This window comes from Eleutherodactylus coqui, chromosome 8 (genome assembly GCF_035609145.1).
Source record: "Eleutherodactylus coqui strain aEleCoq1 chromosome 8, aEleCoq1.hap1, whole genome shotgun sequence".
Classification (NCBI taxonomy): Eukaryota; Metazoa; Chordata; class Amphibia; order Anura; family Eleutherodactylidae; genus Eleutherodactylus; species Eleutherodactylus coqui.
In genome coordinates, this window is record NC_089844.1 from 115,447,993 (window position 1) to 115,462,060 (window position 14,068).

General features: G+C 42.6%; 1 protein-coding gene across 1 annotated transcript in view; it reads left to right on the plus strand.

The window, feature by feature from the left end:
* TMC5 (transmembrane channel like 5) overlaps positions 1–14,068 on the plus strand; it is a 68,412-nt gene that overhangs the window by 32,244 nt on the left and 22,100 nt on the right. The window contains exons 6-9 of the mRNA XM_066576252.1: positions 3,137–3,239; positions 5,315–5,402; positions 5,978–6,226; positions 7,452–7,603. Of these exons, the coding sequence (XP_066432349.1) occupies positions 3,137–3,239; positions 5,315–5,402; positions 5,978–6,226; positions 7,452–7,603 (592 nt within the window). The remainder of the gene's footprint in view (positions 1–3,136; positions 3,240–5,314; positions 5,403–5,977; positions 6,227–7,451; positions 7,604–14,068) is intronic.

Genomic DNA, 14,068 nt, shown 5'->3' on the forward strand with positions numbered 1-14,068 from the left:
AATAGAAGACTTTGCTCCCATTGAACTTAATGGCAGTTATACCTTCTATAGGACTTCCAGCTGTGACCCCAATGTAAATGGAGCTGTCAACATCTGGCCCACTGCAGTGAGTTCGGAGGCTGAGATCAAGTGATCACTGGGGGTTCATACATAGAAAAAAATAGGAGTGGCAGCATGCAGGGGTGCTGTAAAAGAAGTAGTTTATTGCCCCATCACAGACATAAAAAGTGATGTTTAGCCTTGTTGCCTTCAAGCTTGAAGAAGGCCATAAGGCCGAAACGTCGCTTTTTATGTCAGTGATGGGGCAATAAGCTACATCTTTTACAGCACCCCTGCATGCTGCCAGTCCTATTTTTTCTACGAATGGAGTTTCTATGGGAGTTTTTGGTTTGAACTCCTTTTCTGGCTGTTGCATTCTGTAGCCTGACCCACAGTGGGATATTAATGGTACTGCTGGTACAACACTATTTTTCGCTGGGGGTTCGTAGTGATGAAACCCTGCTCAGTAACTACTGATGACCTATCCCTATAGAGCTCCAAAAGGAGTTGTCAGAAAATGTCCCAAATTCCTAGATGGATAATTTCCCCAATCATGGAGCAGTATGATGTGATAATGTGATGATTCCTTGCATTACTGAGTGGATTTGCTATTCAGGAGTCTAGGAATGATGGGTGATGTGTTCTATGAGAACAGCAGCCTTTTCCTATTCTGATATATCATATTACAATAAGGGTGTTTTTACATGACCAGCCGCCCTAGCAATGATGGTTCCTCTGCTTTTACACAGGAATGATCATCTCTAGTGAATGGAGGCGGAACGGACCAGGAATCGTTTCAGCTGCCAACCTCCATTTACAGTAAACAGGCAGTCATTTATAGATGGACAACTGCCTGTTTACGCGGGACGATCTGTCATTCAGTTTTTATACATGCAGAAACTGTATGATGAACAAATTTATTGCATTTAGACTGAATAATCATTCAGATTCTGACTGCTCTCGGGATTCTGAATGATTTCGTCTGAAAGGGTTCTAAGAGAAGCTGTTATTGCATTTTTTTTCTAGCTAGCATCCTGAAAAATGTATCCAACTGGGTTTCTTCCTGTTTTTACTATTTTCAGGTTGTGAAAAGGAAAGGATACAGTATTTACGTAGATCTCTCTTTCCTGGCAAAAGCAGAGCATTGTTCTAAAAGATAAAAAGCCGTGTGCTGGTCATTTATACAGTTGATACAGAGGAAACCATGGTGTCATTACTGATAACAATTATGACATGCTGGCCATCGGTGTAGCTAAATTACTATGGGTTATCAGTGTATAGACGCCCAAAATATTAGGATGTAAGGGCTTTTGGCACAGTTAGGCTGTCATGCATGAATATTCATCCAAATGTTTGCTCCTAATAGACTCTGAACTGGTCTATATAAAAGCCTAGTTAACGGTAATCACCACTCATCTACCAGAGCATATTGCTCCATCTAAAAGGACCCTTAAAGGGGTTGTCTGGTTATTACACAACTCTTTTCAATAAGACCCCTATGTGAAAATAATAAACAGAGATATACTTATGCCTTCACGGGTGCTGGGATCCAGAGCTTCAGCACACTGCAGTCCCGGTGATTCCTGAGACAGATGATGTCACAGGAAATCACATGACCACTACAGCCATTGAGAGGCTGCAGTGTCACCACTCATTCTCCTGGCATCGGTGCTCATATTATGGGCGCCATGATGCCAGGAGTTCAAGAATGTAATGCTGCAGTGGTCACTTGATTAACTGACATCATATATAACAGCAATCACTGGGACCACAGCAAGTTGCAGTGCTGGATCCCAATGGCCACGAAGGGTCAAGTATATGTCTGTTTATTATTTTCACATATGGGATCCTATTGAACTGTACAACCCCATTAAACTATGTTCATATCATATTTTCACCTATGTTAGATGCATATTACTATTAGAGATGAGTGAACGTACTCGTTAAGGGCGATTTCGCAATCGAGCATCGCTATTTTCGAGTACCTGACTACTCGGGTCAAAAGATTCGGGGGGCGCCGGGGGGCGGGGGTAGCAGTGGGGAACAGGGGGGAGCTCTCTCTCCCCCCCACTCCCCTCTGCAACCCCCCACTCACCCCCGGTGCCCCCCGAATCTTTTCACCCGAGTAGTCAGGTACTCGAAAATAGCGATGCTCGATTGCAAAATCGCCCTTAACGAGTACGTTCGCTCATCTCTAATTACTATGCATCAATATGTGGTAGACATATACAAAATAGAGACAAATTTTTACTTTGCATCTAAATAGCCCTCTTCTTGCTTTTTGTTCGGATCTGTTGTATGACAGATCTGTCACAGGGTTATGATATTCATTATAACAGGAAGCCACATTGTCAGCATGAATAGAGACTTCTAAAAGCATAGAAATGTTATTATTATCTCACTATGATATATGTTGGGAAGAAAAACACAAGGGGTGAGGAAAGACAATGGAGGTGCTATCTGGTGTAATATGATGGAAACAATTGTGGGTAATAAAGGTTATATAACAGGCTGCTGCGCTCACCTGGCAGAGTTGCACTATAAATGAACACAACAACATGAAAGCACTAATATGAAGCCAACCAAATAACCTTCAAATGCATAGGAAAAAGCAAGCCCAGAGCCCTGTTCACCAAAAGATTTCTTCCCAGTACTCCAAAATGGGTTGAAAGACCAAATGGAAAAATATAGAAATGGCTCTACTTCCAAAATAAAACTAATGAATGCATTGTCACAGTGAAAAATACATTTATTACATGACAAAAAGAGAAGCAGAACATAGCTACACGTTTCAACTCCAGAATGTCTGAGGAAGACTCCTTTCCTGAGTTGAAACGCGTAGCTCTGTTTGGTGTATTTTTTGTGATGTAACAGATTTATTTTTTACTGTGATCATTCTGAGAATGTATTTGCCAGTTGTTTTTTTTTTGAAGTAGCACTTGTAGTGGCCATTTCTATATATTTTCATTTGGTATAATGCATGTTGCAAGATGTATTTCATCATACCAGTCCATTAATTTGTACTCTTTTATATACTTTTTATTTATTTTCTTTTTACTGATGCTTACTTTTATTGTTCTTTTTACCATCTAATTAGAACATGAAAAGCTGATAACAAAATTAGTGGAAATGTCTACTACTGATATAGCCAAAGAAGTCCGGAAGATTCCAGCATGTCTGAATGATAAACGTGGCCTTAGGTAGGAGCCTAGTATTAAGTTCTACGTATTATTCATAATAGTGGATCCATTATATTACTTTGTATATTTTGGAATTATTATGTGCAGTAGTGGAGTAATAAGCCCAAATAATACAGATGGAGTTCTCCAAAGCACTTTATAAAACCTCAGGTCGTTTTTTCCTAAGTAGGGTTCTGGCTTTTTAAAAAAGCAAACCATTGTGCTCCATAGTGTAAAGCAGTGTTCCCCAACTCCAGTCCTCAGGGACCGCCAACAGGTCATGTTTTCAGGATTTCCTCAGTGTTGCACAGGTGATGTACTTATGGTCAGTGCTTCAGACATTGCCGCAGGTGTTCTTACCATAGGGTATCCTGAAAACATGACCTGTTGGTGGTCCCTGAGGACTGAAGTTGGGGACCCCGGATGTAAAGGACTAGTCAAATTAGGGGAAAGTAGATAAGAATATTAGTACCTGGATCATTATGCACACGGCACAACACGGATAAGGACCTGTCAGTTGCTGCAGCCTCCCCTGATGGACAAGAATAAAGGAGATCCAACATAGGAGAAGCAAGGGATCTGTAGCGTTGCTTAACAGGGGAACCAAGACACCAGTACATGGTTGACACTTTTAATTGGACAGGTGACGCATTTCAGTCTGTAATGGCCTGAAGAATGTGCATGTTCTGTACTGAAACGCATCACCTGTTCAATTAAAAGGGTAAACCATCTACCTTGTCTTGGTTCCTCTGTCAAGCAATTCCACAAATCCTCTGCTTCTCTTCTCTTGTGTTGCAAGTAGCATTCTACTTGGGGGTTCTCCACCGGCACATACTAACAAGAGGGTCCAGAGGTAGCTACCGGTATCGCCCCTAGGTGGGGGAAGTCCAATGGTCATATTAAACACCACCAGTGTTATAAACAGCAGATGGTAGGTAGGAACCCTATTACAGATTAGGCATTGGGGCTTAACTCCAGTATCCCCAAAGCCAAAATGAACAACAACTGTCACTTTTATGTTTTTGTTGCAAACTGTTTTAGACTGCTCTTAGATGTTGGAAGGAAGCAGGCAACAAAGTCAACAAATCTCAGCCGCAACATAGTATTTTACAAGAATTATGTAATGCTTTGCTTATCCCAAAGCAAACCTGTTTGAGATATTGGAATATCTCAAATAATTGTATTTTGGTTGTCTCCTTATTCCTGTCCACTTAAGATAACCCCTTTTAAATAAGGGTTCTTTTACACGTGATGACTGTCAGGCAGGCGCTTAAGTGATTTCACACAGGAGCAAAAATCGTTTCGCGAATGGAGTCGTAGCACGGCAGAGATAACATCCGGCCACCCGCCTCCATTCAAAGTAAGTAGGCAGTTGTTCATAGGTGAGCGACTGTCTGTTTACACGGGCTGATCGTCATTTGGTTTTTATCTCTGCCTAAACTAAACTACAAATGATAACCAAATAAATTATCACTCTTTGCTCAGTCGCTGGCAGTGTTTACACTTAATGATCAGCAGTCAGTTTTGCAAGTTCCAGCAATAAACTGAATGATAGTCATTCCGTGTAAGAGGGCCATAAGCAGGTGAGATTAGCTAACTGTAGAGCTCACTGCATGAACTCACACGATCAGCTGTTATTACAAGGGGAACTGTGTTGCATCTGGTCATTTCTCTGAAGAGATGCTTACATTGAATTCACATTGAATTTTTAGGTTGTTTTTTGGTAAAGTATCACAGTTTTTGTGACAATTTTTCATGCATTTTTTTTAGCCAGAGCCAGAAGTGAATTCAAAAGATATGGGAAATATAAAGGAAAGGACTTCAACGTATTCTTGATGGATCCACTTTTGGCTTTGGCTCAAAAAGCTGCATCAACAACTGCAATGGCTTTAAAAAAAAAAAAAAGCTTTGTGTGACCCCACCCCCTCCCCATAATTTAGTTTTTTACTTTTGTAATTGTTGCTTGCATTTTGATAAATATGCAGTATTGATGTTCTGGCCATGTCAAGCTTCAATGAAAATGCAATGGCAATATCTCAGCCACTGCTTACGATGGGACGGCATAGTGATTTGCAGTATTGTATGACTCTCCACAGGAACAAAGTAATACAACTGAAGCGGAAATCGTCAAAACATGGCTCACAAATGAACTGTTGCAATGGATGTATCTACAGTATTAAATTAGTAGGTGAAATATTTATTTGCAAAACATTATCCATCAATGTAATTAACCGGATCAATAGTCATGTATGTTTCCTCTTATCTATCCTCTACTTCTTGTTAATAAGGAAGATGAAATAATATCTCTGCCGCGCCACCTATTGGATGGCAGCATTCCTTCAAATCAATGCCAGACCCTTTATACAAGTCTTTATAACAATGATTGGGAATAGCAAACCAAGCCAGAGTCCATACACAGACAGCTGTTTCGGGGGTTTTGCCCCTCATCAGTGTGCAGTAGTTAACATACCATTGGCAGAAATGGTTGCAAAGCTGGACATGAGCTTTAAGACATTTCATCATGTAGTGATACAATTATGGGAACAAACATTTACATCCTACACAAATGGCAGGTGAAATAAAATCGACCTTTATGAGGGACAGTGAAAAATTAACCTAATCCGTGATAGATATCAGGTCAATCCTGTTTAACCCAGGACAGCAAAGAGTAATATTAAAGAGGTAGTTGATGAATAGTCACTGCTAGTAGAACTGTGTTGTCTTATTTTATACCTCTTTTGCAATTTCTTTCCTACCAGTCTTTCCGAAGATCCAAACAGGTAGCCTCAGAAATATTAGAGGCACTTCGGCTTTGGCATGGCACCTTGAAAGTCATAGAAGGGAAATTTGGAACAAGTATTCTTTCTTATTTCAATTTCATCAAGTGGCTGCTGATGTTCAACATCTTCTCGTTTGTGGTGAACTTCAGTTTTATAACCATTCCTCAGTTTTTCGACATGGCACCCAATAACTTATCATTCACTGGTCTAGAGCTTCTTACAGGAACAGTAAGTATGGAGGGAGGTGGTTAATTCTCGGGGAACACACAAGTTATGTAATTCTCTGTCTGGCTGGTATGTGGCAGTATATTGCAGAAAAATGAGATGGAACAGTTTAGTAGACTATGCTGCTGCATCCCATGATGTCCATTTAATGGAGGCTGTAAGAGCCTATAGATGACAGATGTGACAGTATGGCATCCGTTAAGTGGATACCTTTGGGAGCTCCAGTGACGTCGCTGTTCATATATAGACATATCAGTAGAGGTTCCATGGGCAGAGAGGGAACAGGGAGGCAGGTAGGATTGCTAGGAGGGGCAGGTAACTAGACTTTAGAGGCCAGGGTTGCTGGTTTAGAAGGTACCAGGTGGGCACTCTTCTTCCCCAGGTCTTCATTATTCATTAGACCAAAGATCGGCAACCTATAAGGGGGCAGAGGGAAGGTTAGCAGCTTTATGATGTGTTGCATTGCAGAAATACATCAGTTAGGTGCGCAGAAAATGTATTTTTATCTACATGAGAAGTACCTTCTATCTTCATTCTCTGAAGAATATGCTTGCTGATGCTTTTGACAGTGGTGGCAGGGGTAGCTTTAGGTGCCAGTAGTCTGAGCTACTGCTTGGCGTGACTTCTTTGGGGCAACTCCAATATATAAACAGTTACATTGTTAGAGCACCCCAAGGGAAGCAGAGGAAGGTGGAAGACGTTGCTCACCCCTTAGATACTCAGGAGAGATACTTCTTAAGCTGGGAAGAGAGTGGAGGTGGAGGGGTCTATAGGCAATGTATCCCACTGTATGCCTATACAGTGGGATATGCTGCAGCCTTCCTTTTGAGTAATGCATCGGGAATCCTCTGGAGGTACACCTCCAATAGCAGGATTAAAAATGTGGTGTGAATCCAACCCAAAAATCAAAACAGTTTTTGCTGAATGAAGGTCACATGACTATAATGTAGTTGGAGTTTGTTACCTCTTATAATATAGCTTGATTTTAAAGTCTATCTACCATTGCATTTCTAAGGAACCTCCAGCATAAAATATACATAGAGTTTGCTAATGTACTTTATAAAGTTACACTGCACAGTTTTAAGTAGTGAGGAGCCTGTGACTACCGCTGGGGGCTTATCTGCATACAACTCCTATTGACCTGAATTGGAGCGGTATTCAGATCCGCCCCCTAGTGGGTGGGCACATAATTGTAAAATACCAACTGCCTCTTTGCTTCTCTTTTTAGGGCTACTTTGAAGATACAGTTTTGTACTATGGATATTATACAAATAGCAGCATCAGGAAGGATGCCAATCTTGGGGCATATGATATGCAATTAGCTTATATATTTACCATTGGATTGTATTTTGCAACCTGTCTTCTCATCCTCCTCTTCAGGTAATATGGTATGCATTATGCCAGGGTGCAGATAAATGAGGCTTTGTCTTGGTCAAACTTCAGAGGTTTTATTTTTGAACTTGTTTGAGTTACAACTCAATTGTGTGATGTTGTTAGTAAACTTGCCTTGTAGACACGGTCAGTGATGCTGTTTATGGCGGCCCATGTCCTGCCAGTATACTGCTGACAGACTGTATTCTGCTGACAGTGCTTGCATGAAAGTGATGGGGAGCTTGATCTTGTCTATAGTTCAGAATGGTTACCACTACCACTTATCTACGGATCTATAGTCCCCCGATATAATCTTTAGTGGTACCAAACTTGAGATTTCCTTGAATCACTTATTACTGTTTGCACCCAGTCTGTAACTTACGAGTGGTTTTTGATTTGTTTTCCACTTACCTACTCCAACACCCATTCCCACAGTAGTTTATCGTGCTGCTTTTTTATGATCCATTTGATGTATGCGCTGCAAAGGCTCCCAGAATCGAATCATAGGTCCCCATTTATTGGAGAGAAGTTCTTTTGGCCCCCGTTTGGACAATACCTGTCCGATATATTATTTTTTGTGCATGGAAAAGCGCTACAAACTGCATCATTCCATGCAGTCCCATCCTGTAAAACAATGTATCTGCTAAGTGGATATTATTAAGGTTTTGGATGACAGACACAATAAGTGAATGCCTAACAGCAATGCCCATCACCCGTAGGCTATAGTTGCATTAATTTTCACATCTCCTTGTGTATTGCATGCAAATTTGCGCATCCCCCATTGACGTCTATGGGGACTTCTGCTGCGTAAATGCACAAGGAAATAGAGAATGCTGCAGGATTTTTTGGCATGACTGAAATGTGCATGAAAAATATGCAAATATGAGCGAACTGATTGAAATGAATGGGTTCTATTCTCTACATATTGCACATGCAAATTTTGCATGCACAAATACGCACACAAACTAAGCCCAAGTGACGCCGGCCTTGGTGGGAGGGCAAAATGTGAAAAATAAAAGGCAGAAGCCGTTCATCTTTCAGTGGGAGGCACACACCGAACAAGGGCACACCTCCCGGGAAAGACAACGGTTACTGATTTACACCAGGCCATAATTAATCAACGAGTGACTATTTTTAGGTGAGCTCACTTGTATCTCGGTTGGTGGCTGTGGTTACACAAATGACTGTCGCTTACATTTCTTCTATTAAGCGACTAGTTGGACGTTAGTTGTCCCGTGTAAAGTCACCCTTACAACTGGATACAAATCTATGCATCTCTTGACTCTGAACAGCATTAAAGGGTCATTTAGAGAGAATGATTATCACTCAAAAGATGTCGCTCAAGTGACTTGTAGGCCTTAGTCAGACGGGCGTTTTTTCGCCCAATTTGCGCATGCGCATGCGTCCGGCGATTTTATAAAACCATTGCTTTGCAATGGTATCGGACACATGAGCGCTTTTTAATGCGCTCGTCCGATAAATTATAGAACAGAAATTATAGAACAGAAATTATAGAACAGAAATTATAGAACAGCGCTGAGCCAATCAGGGGGCAGGTCTGACTCACACCCCCTTCACACCCACTGCAGGCCGGCCGCGCGGAACTCCGGCTGCCGGGAGCAGGTGAGTATATATATATTCTTTATTTTAACACTTTTCTGGATGAATTGCGGGGAAGGGCTTATATATTTAAGCCCTTCCCGAGAATTCATCTCACACTCGCCCGCAGCGCATTGCTTTCAATGGAGCGGGCTGTATTGCCGCTCCATTGAATGCAATGCGCTGGACAGCTCCGGCCCGTTTCTAATGAAACGCGGCTAGGAGCAGATTTTCGGGCGATTTTTGGGCACCGGTCACGCGATTTGCGGATGCGCATCCGTCATGCGATCCGCAAATCATGCGAAAAAACGCCCGTCTGACTAAGGCCGTAAGCGATAATCGTTGTGTCATTTACAGCGCAAGATGAGCGATCACCTTGCGTTGCCAGCGGAGGATGCAGAAGACAAGCGGGGTGTCCCCGCTTTCTCTTCTGCATCCAGCTGTTCCCCGCTCTAAGTGCCAGACTGTTATACAGCTGAACGCTCGGAGTGGAGAATGCAGAAGACAAGCGGGGTATCCCCGCTTGCCTTCTGCATCCAGCTGTTCTCCTCTCCGAGCGTCCAACTGTTATACAGCCGAGCGCTCTGAGCAGAGGATGCAGAAGACAAGTGGGGTGTCCCCTCTTGTCTTTTGCATCCAGATATTTTCTGCACGGAGCGCCCGGCTGTTATACAGACAAGCACTCCGTGCCGGGTATGGAGGACAGAGCTGGACCGGTCTGTTCTTTATACCCAGCCTGTCATCAGTGCAGTTACACACAACAATTATCTCTCAAAAGACGGCCTTTGAGCAATTTTTGAGCGATACTCGTTGTGTCTAAATGGGCCTTAATTCAGTAAGGGTCCCAGCTTCTGACCTAAGCAATAAACATATTATATTATATGGCAATGCTATATTTTCTATAGTGTAAATAGTTGTGGATTCAAATAACATTGGAAGAGCAAGTTTTTGTCGCGGTGTGGTTTTCATGTGCTCCAATTTGCTTTACTATAATAGCACTTTCTACTATATACACTACAGTGTAGGGGAAGAGCTTGGAAACCTCAAAACATGAACAGGAGAGCTACTATTTGTTACAAAAGCACTTGAAAATTCGATTACAAGAGGGCATTAAGAGGTTAATCCTCCACTTTCTATAACAATGGATGTTGCAGCTATAAATAAATATTTGTTCATTAAATATCAAGCGCAAACAATGATATTTGCATGAACTTGCTCTGCCTAGTGCCAGCACTGCCTATTTGCATACTCGTTCCCTTTAGGCTTCCTTCACAGATACATCATAGCGCAGAATGCTCCTTTGTTTCTATAAAACCCCAGCCTTCTCTCGGAGGCCAGCAGGAGGCTTCAGATGGGAAGGACACTGTAACGAATCTGCCCTATAGTGCTAAAGCTGTACTGCCATACAGTCCAAATCCTTCATATCAGACCGGTTCTACTAACATAATTCTGAGTAGAATATTGGAGGACTTCATATATGAAAACATTATTAAGATTTTTCGGGTGTTTACAGCATTTAAGGATTTTAATAGATCTTGTCAATTAGTAATTAAAGGGCCACTCCGGTGATTTTTTCCCTCCATTTATTATGTAGTTAGTTCCCTAGGATGTAGAATGAGCTAGTATTACCTTGGTTAGTTATTCTAACTTAAACTCCCGGCCTCTTTTTTCTCAGATGGTCATGTGATCTCTGTTCTGACTAGCCCAGATCTACTTGGGTTATGTATTCATTTTCCAGTCAGTTTCTCAGTTTGTGTGATGCTGTTGCATGAATCCTACCACTGCAACTGCCTAGAGGGGGATACAGGCAGTGTTATAATAGTTACTGATGATCGCCCAGCTTCTGTCACACAGTTATAATAGAGGAGATCACAGCTCCTGACTGTATACTTATGGTCTGTAGCTTATTTAGGTAATATAGTAGGTAAAGATAATTAAACTGTTACTGCAGTCTTCGTTCGCCCACAGAAAATCATTTGCTGGTTTCTGGATTCATAAATATTGCCTCCAGGAAGCAATGACTCTGATTGGTTCATCCAGCGCTGCTCAGCCAAACAATGCAGCGCTCGATGAACCAAGGCGATGGCTGTGATCGGTTCATCCAGCGCTGCCTTGATTGGTTCTTTGGCCGCTGCTCAGCCAATCAATATCCAGTGTATTGTGGAGGCAGGATTTACCAATTGGATGAGCCACGGCATTGATTGGCCAATTCATAAATCCCACCTCCACAACGCGCTGGGAGGTCTGAAAGCTCCTGGGAGGTCTGAAAGCTCGCTATAACATCATGCATTTTTGTTAGCCATTAAAGGTATCATATATTACTTGGTTTCTCTTGCTGGGAACAGTCGCATTTCATTATTATTGCATACCTGTGTTGATCTGCACAAAAGTTGCAGCTGCTGGCAGGTATATATTGCACATAATGCATTCAATTGAATGTAACATTCCCTATGCATGGTATAACTCCGAAAAAGATTTTGTTATGCGCCTTAGGGTCCTTTTAGACAAAACGATTCTTGTTTGAATGAGCGAGTGACGTCACCGCTAGCTCGTTTGCACTCACCCAGCCTGTTTAGACCGGCAGATACATCGTTGGCTCGTTCAAACGAGAATCATTCAGTCACTGTATGAGCGAATGGGAGACTGAATGATTGCTGTTTAAACTCAATGATAAGCGAACGAGCCAACACTGTTTTTTATGTCTGCATTAGAGATGAGCGAGCATACTCGCTAAGGGCAATTACTGGATCGAGCATTGTCCTTAGCGAGTATCTCCCCGCTCGGAAGAAAAGATTCGGCTGCCGGCAGCGGGCAGGGAGTCGCGGGGGAGAGCGGGGAGGAACGGAGGGGAGATCTCTCTCTCCCTCCCCCCCCCCCCCCCCCCCCCCCGCAACTCACCTGTCACCTGCGCCGGCAGCCGAACCTTTTCTTCCGAGCGGGCAGGTACTTGCTAAGGACAATGCTCGATCGAGTAATTGTCCTTAGCGAGTATGCTCGCTCATCTCTAGTCTGCATAGAATGAACGATGGACGAAAAGCAAACAATTCTCGCTCATCATTCAATCATTTGCTTGCGTTTAGACCGAACGGTTATTGTTCACTTTTGCTCGTTTGAAGACTTTTCTGACCGTTAATCGTTCCGCCTTAAAGCACCTTTTATTCTCATTGCTCCTTTGATATAGTGTAGTTATGCATAATTAGAATCATTATCACTGTATATATCAGGTGACTGAAATGGCAATAGAGTCATGACATGTAAACATGCCCTGTTAAGAAACATGATAGGATCTGACTGTGTGATACTGTGTCATAGCGTATGAGGAAGTGCATCTATTTATTGAAGGAGACGCTGGAGTAATAGAAACTAGTGCAATAGACAGTGATAACAAATACCAAAGGTCAACTTAGTATACCTGTTAGCGTAAGTGCAGATGCACAGAATGTTTTAGCAATTAACTTGTTGCAAATCCATAGTGAATCTATCTAGAGATTTCACTGCAAAATCTACATGTGTTACTGCAGATTATCTCGCGGATTCACAGCGGATTTCACCACCTATATTATTAAGTGGTAAAGTCCATGCTGAAAATGCAATGCATTTCCATTATAGGATGTGTGTGCTGCATGCTCTTATATTTGACTAATCACAGAAAAGGGACAAATCAATTACAAAAAACCCCCCCACACACAGTAGGCGGACATACTTACGGATGTACTCATACAGAGATACAAGGGCAGGTATAAGCACCCCTTCCCAAGCAGTAAGTTGACAGGCAAATTGCTACTCACATGCCTACTGCATATTGGGGAGGGTGCTTAGTATTATACTTCTACATATATAAGGCTTGTATATGGTACTGCTCCAACTGATATGTGTAGCGCATCATGCAGGTTTACAGCCTATTAATGACGCCCATACTATTAAATCCGACAGGCTGTCTTATACCTCACAAGTGAACTACACTAGTACCAACAGATATAGAATATAACTTATAGTAAAAGGCCCATTTACACCAGCCGATAATCGCTTTAAAAAAAAAACGCTAATCGGCGATCGTTTTAGCGATAATTGGTGCGTGTAAATGTGCACCCATTGTGCGCTTTTCGGGCACTACTGGCTGATCCTTAAATTCAGTCCAACCTAAAAATCGGTGTTCACTTTTATCAGTAGTTCTCCAGTGCTGATAGCATTGTTTCCCCTTGAAGAACAAAAGTAATAGCCTCTGGCTATGAATTGCATTCAGGGAAGGCTTCTTTTGCATAACTAATTGGTATTTAAGTAGCTACTTAAATAACAATGATTGCATACCAATTATTTATGCAAAATGATCGCTCAAAGCTGTCACTCAAACTGTAGTTTGAGTGATCATCAGCCTCTTGTGCTACTTTTGGACCCTAGTAGCACGGCGCCACGTTTTCACTATAAGTTATATATTTAGTGAGCACTAGAGATGAGCGAGTATACTCGCTAAAGGCAATTGCTTGAGCGAGCATTGCCTTTAGCGAGTATCTCCCCGTTCGAGACGGAAGGTTCGGGTGCCGGCAGCGGGCACGGAGCTGCGGGGGAGAGCAGGGTGGAAGGAGGGGAGATCTCTCTCTCTCTCCCCCCCCCCGCTCCCTCCTGCTGACTGCCGCTACTCACCGCTCCCCCACCGCTGGCACCCAAACCTGCAGTCTCGAGCGGGGAGATACTTGCTAAAGGCAATGCTCGCTCAAGCAATTGCCTTTAGCGAGTATACTCGCTCATCTCTAGTGAGCACCTGTTATCAGACTGCTTACCGGCTCCGGACATCTCCCCAGATACCACTGGATTGGGGACAAAAGACATCTTTACACGCTAACCAGGACGTAGGGTGCCGGTGGGATTTTCCTTGCC